We start from the raw sequence: 11,597 nt of genomic DNA on the forward strand, positions 1-11,597 counted from the left end.
GCGACGCAGGCCCTTTACCGCGGCGCGGTGACGTCACCGAGGGCGGACCGATGTAGCGTGCGCGTCCGTGTGCTGGACAAGCCCCTCCCCCCGTCCCGGCTCAAGACCGACTAGTGGACACTCTAGGTACTGCACCCCCGGGATCTTGGGACCGGAGACGCGCAATGCATTTTTTGGGAATTCAAACTTTTGTTTGTTTAAATCCTCAAAGCCCCTAAAAGTTATATTTGTAAGACTTACTCTAACCTCGCTCTGAGCCCGTGCTAGCTCCGCTGTAGCAGCTCTCGCTCTGATTGGTCCAAACGCTGTGGACGTTACAGACGTCACACGAGAAAATAAATGCGGAAGAGAAAATTTGGGGCTCATGCGCCAGTAAACAATACGACGCCATCTTGGATTCACCTTCCAGATTTGATTATAGTTCTAGTCCCCAGCATGAATCACCTATTGATAGATTTGGAATTTATGATTTATTATTTTATTTAATTGTATTATTTATTTGTAATAACCACGAATGACTAAATTTCTTCACTAAACTAAACTGCGTATTTAAACCATTAACTACGGTATTGATTTTGTCATTAGATCCGTTAAAGATTAATCTCCATAGAGGAGGTGGTAAAATCCACTTTCCATCGTGTTTACTTGTTTTTAAATGAACCATGGTTCAAATGAACTCAAAATGTAACACCATTTGAAAAGCAACTTTATTCATCTCCAGTCTGGTACATAAAGCACTATTTAAATTATGATAATCTGTCCTTAATTGCTTTTTTTGTTTGTTTTTTTTTTTTTTTTTAGAAAACTAACACCTGATGATAAATAACCATGTAGTCTGTATGAACAGTGCTTTGTATGTCATCAGAGCAAGGTTACCAAAAAAAAAAAATCATTTTTTTAAAATATAAATTCAATGAAATCTAAAATAGCAGATTTCTGGGCACATTGTGATCAATAGGTGCTTTTTACGGATAACCTGACTTAACCAATAAGATTAAGACTTATAAACAACGAAAGAGACAGGTGAAGCACATTCAAACTCAGGACACGTTCAAAAAAGACAAAAAACACAGACAATAAAAAGTAGTCAATGTACAACTATACAAACAATGTCAAAATTATTGACAATGACAAACCACCTGTTCCAATGTCAAAAACCATTTCCTTATGCACCCAATTTTGGCATAGCCATTTAGAATGTGTATGCATCTATTAAAATGGTACCAAGTCCTTTATGAACTGTGCTGTATTTGTTGCCCCCTGACATTAATTTTGTGAGAAGTGCATTACTGTGTAATTTCTGACATGTAACTTGAAAGGCTAGAGCTGACCGCAATTGGTTATGACTAGTTTCTTCGCCGGGACACCCCCTTTTGTGCCGTGCTCGCCCATTTTCTTCACCACATTCATGCCGTCTCGAACCCATCCAAAGGCAACATGTTTAAAGTCCAGGTGCTCTGCTTTCTTCAGCGTGATGAAGAACTGGGAGTTGTTTGTGTCACGGCCACGGTTTGCCATTGACAGGATCCCTGGGCCTGTGTGTTTGATGTCAAAGTTCTCGTCATCAAATTTGTCACCATAGATAGATTTTCCTCCAGTGCCGTCGCTTTTGGTTATGTCACCACCCTAAAAGTAAAAAAAATAAAAATCTTTTAAAACTGAATGCATAAAATATTTAGATATCCTCATTGATATAATAACTATAAAGAACATATAGAATAAAGAATATAACTATAAAGAATATAAAGAACATAATTAGATTTTTAAAACTTTCTGCTAGTTAAAACTGATGCAAAATTAATAAGCCAAAAAACTAAAACAGATAAAACTACTCCCTGAAAATAAACTTGAACGATGAATAGTATCTGGGATTTTGGGTATTCATTTATTAAGAATATTACAATTATTAATGAAGGATCACATTAACTTTAATTATATACACTCTTAAATTACTATACACTTAATTGTCTTAATTGTTATTATGCCAATTTATTCACTGTAGTCCGTTTTTGTTTGCTCTGCATAAATGTTGTGAATTTCTTGTACCATTAATTCCATTTGAATAAACTGAACTGCCCATCTCTCATGGCTCAGATTAGAAGACAAATTTAAGTGTCACTTGTTGTGTGTACTTTTTAGAACTGTATACCAGTAAGAAACCTGCTTGTTTGTATAGCTTTTTGCATTATTGGAGAGATCAGCACAACAACTTTTGTGTAGTAGGGTGCACATCTTTGTTACTTTGAGTTAATTTAAGTTACTTATTTTCTGTTTACCTGAGTTAACAGTTTTGTAATTAAGTTATCTGAAGTCTATTTTAAATACATTTTGTCTGGTCAAAGACACTTTTTTGTTGAAGTCTGCCTCTTTCTTCAACCACATCAGGCCAGCTTCCCCACAACACAACAGGCTCTATTCATGATTATGTCACAAACCAGGAAAATGTTTGGCAACATGTGATGACAACTTCCGTAGTTACCAACACTTGGCCCGCCTACCGACTGTGATAAAACCCACTGAAGTAAATGTCATCAGTGGTAAAATGAAGACTGCATACATGTATGTGCTGTTTGGAATCATCTTAGAATTTTTTCATCCTCATCTCTTCTAATCGCATGTAGTCAGTGCACTCGGAGTTGTGTGTCAGTGGGGAAATGATGAAAACTGAGTTATGGTTGTAATTGTTGATTAGCCGAACATAACGGCTACAATGACATTTAGATGAAGAAAACTACAATGACATTTAGATGATAAAAACTGGGGCATTTTCTAATTTTTCCTAGGTTTTACTACTATAAACCCAGCCCGCCAGAAGTTGTAATCGCATGTTTCCATACATCTTCTTGGTTTGTGGTGTATGAATAGAGCCTATAGAGGCCCGAGTGCTCAGAATATTAGTTTTCAGCTGCAAAAAATTAAATGTTAAATAAGATAATGAAGTTAATAAGTGCTTGAACCAGGTGGTAGTTATTTGAGTATAAAAGTCTTAAAATAAGATTTACCAAAAGAACAAATACATTTTTTCCTCATTACAGTAGCATTTGTTTTAGTAAAACATAAAACATTTTGTGTTTGTTTTATTGGTAAATCTTATTTTCAGACAGCTGAAATACTCAAATCAAGATATTACTACATGATTAAAACATTTATTTACTATATTATCTTATTTAACATTTTATTTTTTGCTGTGTACCTCGTGGGAAATGGCATGTCATCTGCATGGAAAGTGGAAATAGAAAGTTAATGCAATACTTCAGAAAATTCTCCATGGAGATAGATACATTTTATGCCTTGCTGTGGAATATAATAGCCAAAGAAACATTTCCATGGAGACAAGAAGGAGGAGGCCCTCCTCCAGACCATATTAGTCAGGTTCATGGAGATGCAAGCCCACTCATAGTCATACACTGCAAATTTCTGTGATCTGGCCAAGCTTTTTTCAGATTTATTATCTACTTGTTACTTCTGAGACCACTTATTCTAGTCTAGAGGTACCATATTTTCTGGACAATAAGTCGCTCCAGAGTATAAGTTAATAAGTTAAAAATACATAATGAAGAAAAAAAACATAAGTTGCACAGGACTATAAGTCACACTTTTTGGAGGAAATGTATTTATAAAATCAGAGACCAGGTACCGACATCTCATCTTGAAAGACAAGTTATAGTAATAACAATAGAACAGAGAAGGCATCTAGTATGTTTACGTCAAATATGAACAGTTATTTAAATAACTATAGCATTAACAACAGAACATAAGTTTACCAAACTCTTGATCTCACTCCAAATCACTAAATCCATTGAATTCTTCATCCTCAGTGTCACTTCTGCATGACCTCCAGAGGTAAACAGAGCGCCGCTTCATCTTCTGTGTAGGTGTCATCAGACTGAGCATCAGTTCCAGGTAGAATTATTCCAGCCTTTCTGAATCCCGACAGGATGGTTTTGGTTGTCACTGAAGTCCAGGCTTTGTCGATCCATCCAATGACTTCCAGGAAAGTTGCATGGCGTATCCTCCCTGTGTCACAAGTTTCTCACTCATTCCAAACTTTCTTTCTGCTGCACAATTACCGTTTTTTGCTGAATATGTCACTACTTGCAGCAGGACAGTGGCTTTTACCACAGGAGACATGCGCAGTAGAGCTAAGTGACAGTGGTACAGGAGTAATGAGAGCAGCAGATACTGACACACAAGATTAGAGCACCCTCTTGAGCCTTTCAGTGTAAAAATTTTAATATATAAGTCACACCAGAGTATAAGTCGCAGGGCCATCCAAACCAGAAAAAAAAAAAAGTGTGACTTATAGTTTAAAAAATACTGTAGTTTATTTTAAGATAATTTGTCAAGTGAAATGATCTTGGTGCACGGACAGATAATTAATAATGTTTATATCTTAAATTGTGGTTAAGTGTTTTTGCAGTGTGTTTTTCAGTATAATAAATACTAATACAATACATTTCACATACTGGGGTTTTAAATACATCCTTACAGTATAAGTAGTAAAATGTCATGTCATTGTAGAATACACTATAGAAAATAATATCTATGCATTTTCAAAAACAATGTGTGTTATGTAAACAAATGTTCTGGGCCCTCCGCAGCTTTCTGAGGTTATTTCTTATGGCAACTCTGAGCAGCACCAATTACAGTATCGGGCATTCATACAGATGGGTGAAGTGTCAGGGAAGACTCTGAACAGCCAGCCTCCTTGATTAGCTCCACCCCCACGCAGCTCTGACACATTAGCCCGCCGCGCTCCCTCCACACCACGGACATGAGCACTCTGCCTCTAATGACACTGTCCGCTGGAGTGTGTCCTGTTCATTTAGCAGCTCACTGAGGTTCTGCTCTGGATCATCTACATGTGTGAAATATGAAACGTCTGATCCATCTTCATGAGCTGGACTCTCCTGCCTCATTGACCTCCTCCTCCTCCTCCTCAGCACACCCCCGCCCTCCTCCAGCCCTGGCCCCTGTCTCACCTCCGTGCAGGCTGAGAGAACCTTCTGCATCTCTGCCCCTACACTCTGCAACTCATTCTCCAACAGAGTGTAAAAAACGATAATGAATAATATTACGTTACACCGTCAACTCTTTGGGCAACAAATGTAACGGGAGTGTTCTGGGTGGGGGTGGTCTCATTACATCTCTCCCTGCTTTCGATTATCCTTCTGAAACAGTTTTCCGAGGAAGTTGCTTTTCTGCGACCCGGACCTCGGTGGCGGAAAAAGTACACCGAGCAAGGATTCTGAGTCAAAATTCGAGATGGCTGCACCCAATGTGTGTAAATATGAAGTGTTTTCATTGTGTTTGGACAGTTTGGTGGTTTAAATGACAATTTCAGTCAGTTGTATCACTGCAGTACTTCACCGCGACTGTATCACTGCCTGTGGGTTTGGTAGTCTGTGTTGTGGTGAGGCAAATATTGAACAATTCACTAGCAAAGACCATGCCAATAACAACAGAGCGAAGAAGTTTACTGATAATGTACGAGGTGGGGCAGAGATGGCTGGGTTGAGTCGAGGTGAGGGCTCCGTCTCAATCTTCAACTGGCCCAGCTGGAATGGGACCCCCCACGTGGCGTCTTATGGCTGAAAGACGAACGAGATAGGGGGTGGGAGGGTGGGGTCCTGTTAGCTGAGACAAACTGGGATGATGGGAAAGGCTGCTACAAATAGGCTTCTGGGAAATTAGAGGTGTGGTGGAGGAGAGTTGTGGGTCGCTGGTGAGGAGGAGAGGGCGGTCGGGGCGTGGTCCTGCTCCTGAATCTCAGTTAAAATGCACAGTGACATGAGACTGACTGGTCCTGTGCACCAGAGTTGCTCTATAAAGCCAGAGACTGCTGCTAACTTTTCCCCTCTTTTTACAAAATCTTTTGACCCGAGTGCATCTGTGGGTCCCGAGGAATTAATGAACTCCTTCATTTCGACCTGCTGCGATGTATTGGACAATGTTTCTTCACTGAAAACCATGCATTCTACACCCAGACAACAGCCATGGCTCAGTGAAGCGGCACGCACAGCCAGGCGCAAGTGCCATAGAGCGGTGAAAAAGCAGCAGGTGGAAAAGTGATAACTTGGAAGAATCTCACCAAATTCTTAAAGACAGCAGGAGACTATATCATAACACTGTTAATAGTGAAAATACAACATATTTCTCAGACCTGATTTTAGAAAGTATCAATAAACCCCTATTACGGCTCACGGTCTGGCTCTGCCTCGGCTGACACTCCCCGTTTGTTTCATCACTTGTGCCTTCCATATTTGCATATGCTGTGTGGTACCTGACACCTGATTGGTGGGCTGTGGTCAAGTCGCTGTTGGGCTGACTCCGATGTTCGTCATGCGTGGTTGGAGGATTGACGTCCCGTTCCTCCAATCCCTTCCTGTTCTGCCAAACTCTCATCCAACAAAGTGCTGTGTGCGTGACTCTCCTGGCGGCTGGATTTCAGTTTCAGTTCACCACACTCTGTGATTGATGTGGTTCTTGTTGTCCTCTGTTTCCTAAGTGTGAATTGTGTGTTTGAGACACTAAAGGTTGTTATTGACCTATCATCTTTGTTGTTAGCTACAGTTTGTCTCGGCCTTTGAGCATTTGTATTTTCTTTAAAGGTTGTATGGAGGATTTTGTTTTTGTTTTTTTTGTTTCAAGTTGTCAATGATAGCATTATAGAGGTGCAGTAGCCTTGTAATTATGATGACCAAAAAAAAGAGAATAAAAATTCTCAACTCTGGACGTGTGGGGCCAGCTAAACATTTGCCAATAGATAACGACACGGCCTCGTTATCTGTTAGCTGACAGGCTATCAATCAACTCCCTACGTTTCTAGCGTAACTGACCTGCCTGCGCGCCGCCGGTACGTGTTTACGTACGCCTGTCACGCAGTCCACAGACGCAAGACGCACAGACGCTGTTTACTCCACCAATGCAACAGTTCTTAGCGCTTTTTTTGACCTATATCTTCCTCGCAGTTAGCACAAAGTTTGTTGCAATGGCAGACAAGAATCCAGGAGCAGTTAGCCGCAAAAGAAAGTCCGTTTTTGAGGTCGCTGAAAGAAGAAGACAAGGGGAAAAGCAGCGAAGCCAAACTAAGGTGATTCTTGTAGATTCATTCCAGCGATGGCGCGACTGAAGCAGACGCAGGGTCTAAAGACTGACGCATTGTCGCCAAATTACTCCTGGACAGGTAACTTCTGCTTATTATGAAAACGTACTTTATTTCCAAGAGCTAGTCAAACGTTTTTCAGGACACGAAAGCGATATCCTATGTCTGAAAACGTAATTTTCAAGGCAAGAAAGAGTCCGCTTCTGCTGCGTGTTGTAGCTGTTCATTCGCACTGAATCTCCGCGCAACCTTCTCTGCTCCCCTTTCCTACTCCTGTCCCGCTGCCCGTTCCGCTCTTTCCCCCTTCTCCTCACTTCTACGGGCACGGAATCTCCGCGGCCCCTCCTCTCTCCTCTCTCCTCTCTCCCTGCTCCGCTCTCTCCCTGCTCCTACTTTCGTCCGCGAACGAAATGTCCCTACCGCTCCCCCCGCTCCTCACTTCTCCGCCTTGCCTAACCAACACTGTAGTTAGTTGTTTACAAGTCATGTGCAGCTCACCGGCTGTAAACACCTGTTTCTTAGTGAGGAGGCGGGAGAAGGCGTTTCTACGTAGGAGCCTGTAGGGAGGGGGGGTGGTTTCACGATGCGCAACATTTGAAAAAGGACAAACAGTGCTGGATTTCTCGTTTTGAAAATCTTTACAACCTTTAATTTATCTTTATCCCATTAGAGTTATTGTTTAGTTGTATAGGGAATGTTTGATTTATCACAAAATGTCGTTTTTTTGTGTTATTGTACTTATTTACTTTTACTTTATAAAAGCCACTTACTTTACTGTGTAACCCCAGTCCATCCACCACTTTGGAAATGACATGTGAGAAGTGTGAACATTTCCTTTTATTTTTTAACAATAAGGTTGCTGCAATTAGAGCCAGAATATCTTCACTTGCGTCTGCTTTTAACACTGGCCTAACTAAACTCTGGAATACTCTCTTTTTTTCTTATCATTTTTAGCTTTAAGCATTTTAACACTTTTTATTTATTGTTTTTATTTCAGCTTTACTGTCTTTTATTGTGTCAATTTGTCTGTGCAGCACTTTGGAAACTGTCATGTGTATAAAATGTACAAAATAAATAAAGTGGACTGGATTGGATTGAACAAAATGATATTTCTCATACCAGATTGACAGTTTAGTGCTTTGCTCATTCATTCTGCAGAAATCTGTACTGTTTCCTTTCTTTTTTCTTCGTAAGCAGCCATGTTAGTTTTGATACAGACAGACCGTGCATGTCACACCCATCTGAACTTTGAGAAATTCACCTGTGACCAGACTCACATTTGTTAAGTACTGGAGAAGTGTGTATCCTTGATTGTAGTGAAAAAAAATACAACATGAAATTAAAGTATCTTAATGTTTGTTTAACCATTTATAATTCACAATTATTATTAATTAGAGAAAGAAACAATTGCACATGTACGCTCTGCAAGATGATTATTTTCTAATTTTTCTCAGTTGTATTGTACAGTGTGAAGCCTGCATGATGAATATGTATTTTTTGTATTCATAATGTATTTGTTACTTCCCAACCCTGACCGTGACAAACTAAAAACTACTTCTGCACAGCTTAAAAACCCAAAATGCACCGACATAAAGAACCCAGTGTCATTTTCCTCTTCCGGATATGGATTATAAAGTCTGTTTTGGTCTCATCAAAATTCTTAACTGTGCGGAAAGCCTTTTTGTTAGTCTGCAAATGAGGCTATGGTAATGCAGCTTCCCTTAGACCATAAACAGAGAGTAAATCTGATTAAAACCTCCAGAGATGCAGCCATCGCGCACACTTAATTCAAAAATATTCGTCAAAAGTCCGCAGGTCTAGGGTGACGTCACACTCCCTTAGTCCGCATTTTTATACAGTCTATGCTAGAGATGGGAATGATTAGTCGACTAATCCATAACTGATCACTAACAATTTCTCGATCACGTTCATTTTTAATCAATAAACCAAATGTAGGTTGCTGTGAGCAGTGGAGAGTAAGGAGACGAGGAGTTTCGACCTCACAGTCCCACGTTTCGGCTCTGGCACACCTCCTTGGAGATCACTGTACCACTCAATGAGCACTTTTACATGCACATCAGTGTCCTGGGTATGATCGGGTTTTTTGAGTATCCCGGTTTCGTCATGGTGCACGGTTACTGCAACATAAAGTGGAGTGCGCATGTGTCCAAAAGACAAACACTTTTCAGTCTTTTCATCTCAACAGTAGCCAAAATAAAGTGACCAACATAAATAAAGTGAGTGAAATGACTTTAGCTGCGGTTTTAGGAGCACATATCCAAGTGGCCTGGGTCGCATTTGAAAAAAATTGGATCTGTGTCATTCAGACTGTCATTAAAAGATCAGATCCAGGAGCATAGGGGCGAAAAAATTAGATTTGGGTCACTTCAGGCTGCAGTCTGAATGTAGCTGTAGGGTTAGGATTATGTGAACTTTATTCTTTCTTCAGTCTATGTCAAATTGTAAAACATCTACCTTTTTTTTTTTTTTGGTCTATATTAAAGGTGCACTGTGTAACTTTTCTGGTGGAGAGTCCATCACATGCTTTTCTTCATGGATATGTTATTGCTTTTTCTGAATGTTTCACAGTATGGTATTAAATCCCGCTGACACTAAGAATGCTTATTTCTCTAGGTATTTTTGAGCCATACAACCATCTGTAATTGAATAAATGTAAGGTAGAGCTGTTATACTGTGGAACATTCCAGGCAGAGCAACGATAAATGCACAAAGACAAGAAGGTGATGGACCTGCAGCCAAAGTGTTACACAGTGCCACCTCTAATGTGCATTTTTATTTATTTATTTCTCCCTGTCTCCCTGTTTCTCTGCTGTTTTGTCCAGTGTCTTCCTTACTGTCAGTTTAATACAAAAATATGTATAAAAACAGGGCTTCTGACTCAGCCCGTACAGAAGCCCTCGAGGCACTCAGAGTCTTATGCAAAACCTGCTCCCTGTAGTCCTTTGGTCCATCCATCTCTGTCTGCCCGTGTAGCCCCGTCCTCCCTCCGCTATCTGACCCACTTCTCTGCTCCACATCTGAGGCACATCTGAATGAGGTGAGGGCGCCGGTGCGGAGGTCAAGTGGAGTTTCTCTGGTAACATCGCAAGGACAGACGTTCGGGTTCATCATGTATCATCATAATGTTCTATTAGGGACGGGGCAAGATCACGGGCCCCAAGATATTACATGATAAAACTGAAACAAGACGCACAAAAAAACCTAAAACGCACAAACCCAAAACGTGCATAACTGGTCAAATCCTCCAGCTGAAGTAGTACTGAACAAAATTAGCTCTAACAAGATCTGGAGACAGGTCCTCGAGCACTTTTCTGCAGCACTGACTCTTGTGAGCTTTAAGACATGTTAGAATGCAGCTACCTCATCAAATTCATTCACATGTTTCAGTAACTGTATTATTAGTCTGTCTACATCTCCAAAGCCAAAGCTCAAAATGCTGTTCCACACTGTGATGTCACGAAGTGGTAGTTTTCAAGTTAATAGCTCCCATTTACCTTTTGTTCAGTAGAGATTGGCAATTCTAGGGCTGAAATTATCCAAATGATTCTGGTGAAGCGAATGAACTTTAAAACACAATGCAGCACTTGCTGTATTACCACATGACATCACAAAGTGGAACAGAGTGTTTTCAGTTTGAAAGAAGCCTAAAGGTCCCTTCAGACTGGAGAGTCAAAAAGCGCGCTGGATGCCTCTAATTGGACATCTTTCCATTTGAGTTTAGACATCCCCAACACGTGTTTTGGACGCTGTGGATGAACAGGAGAAAAATACTTGACGCGCGTCTTGAAACAAGGGCCCTTTCCCTGGTCTTATCCCAGAATGATGGCAGACCAGGCTGAGAGAACGGCTTTAGTGTAGTTATTACATAAAAAGCATCAGTGGAGGTGATCAGCTCGGCGGCTGAGGCGTGTATATGTTTACAATCCACTAATGACACAGCATAGATTTCTTATTCTGGATAGTTGTTCATGACTGGTTGATGCAGTGCTTCCGACTCCAAAATTTCAGCTTTTTTAACTTATGACGCCAATGCCAATGCCCTGGATGCGTGTTCAGAGAGTCGATGCCTGAACGCTCAAGACGCACAGCATGACACGACTCGATTCGTGTCATGCTGACGCCTGAAAACGCACCACAAAAACGCAGGACACCCTCGAAGCGCATCCACATAGAGTCTAGACTTTGCATGTAAACTGAACGCCTAAATGCTCCGGTCTGATCGGACCTTAAATATGCAGGGTTTGTGTGTTAAACATGTGTGAATGAAATAAAACATTAGGTCTGTTTTTGATGAGGAAACAACATTATAGCATAGATGAGAAAATAATATGCACCCTTTAAAGGATGGGTCAAATGAAGGGGGTAAATGTCCTTACTACAAGGACAATAAACTACCTTAACATTAACATGCAGAAAAAAATATGTTTTTACAATTCAGACAAAAAAAAAAAAAAAAAAAAAAAAGGAATTA

At 40.5% G+C, this 11,597-nt stretch overlaps 1 protein-coding gene across 1 annotated transcript; it reads right to left on the reverse strand.

The window, feature by feature from the left end:
• Positions 1 to 713: 713 nt before the first annotated feature.
• On the reverse strand, positions 714 to 6,405 carry LOC129410731 (E3 SUMO-protein ligase RanBP2-like). Its single transcript, XM_055159612.1, has 2 exons — positions 6,205 to 6,405; positions 714 to 1,626 (listed from the first exon to the last, which is right to left on the reverse strand). The coding sequence occupies exons 1-2, from the start codon at positions 6,403 to 6,405 to the stop codon at positions 1,321 to 1,323; spliced, it is 507 nt and encodes a 168-aa protein (XP_055015587.1). The 3' UTR covers positions 714 to 1,320.
• Between the last annotated feature and the right edge of the window lie 5,192 nt (positions 6,406 to 11,597).

Source organism: Boleophthalmus pectinirostris, unplaced genomic scaffold (assembly GCF_026225935.1).
Source record: "Boleophthalmus pectinirostris isolate CB_2022bp ecotype Guang Dong unplaced genomic scaffold, ASM2622593v1 HiC_scaffold_23, whole genome shotgun sequence".
Classification (NCBI taxonomy): domain Eukaryota; kingdom Metazoa; phylum Chordata; class Actinopteri; order Gobiiformes; family Gobiidae; genus Boleophthalmus; species Boleophthalmus pectinirostris.

Coding starts and splice junctions, on each gene's coding strand:
- LOC129410731 (XM_055159612.1), bottom strand. CDS start 6,405: ATGAGAGTTTGGCAGAACAGGAAGGGATTGGAGGAACGGGACGTCAAT. Junction 1,627..6,204: donor AGCCGAGGCAGAGCCAGACC/GTGAGCCGTAAT, acceptor TTTTACTTTTAG/GGTGGTGACATAACCAAAAG.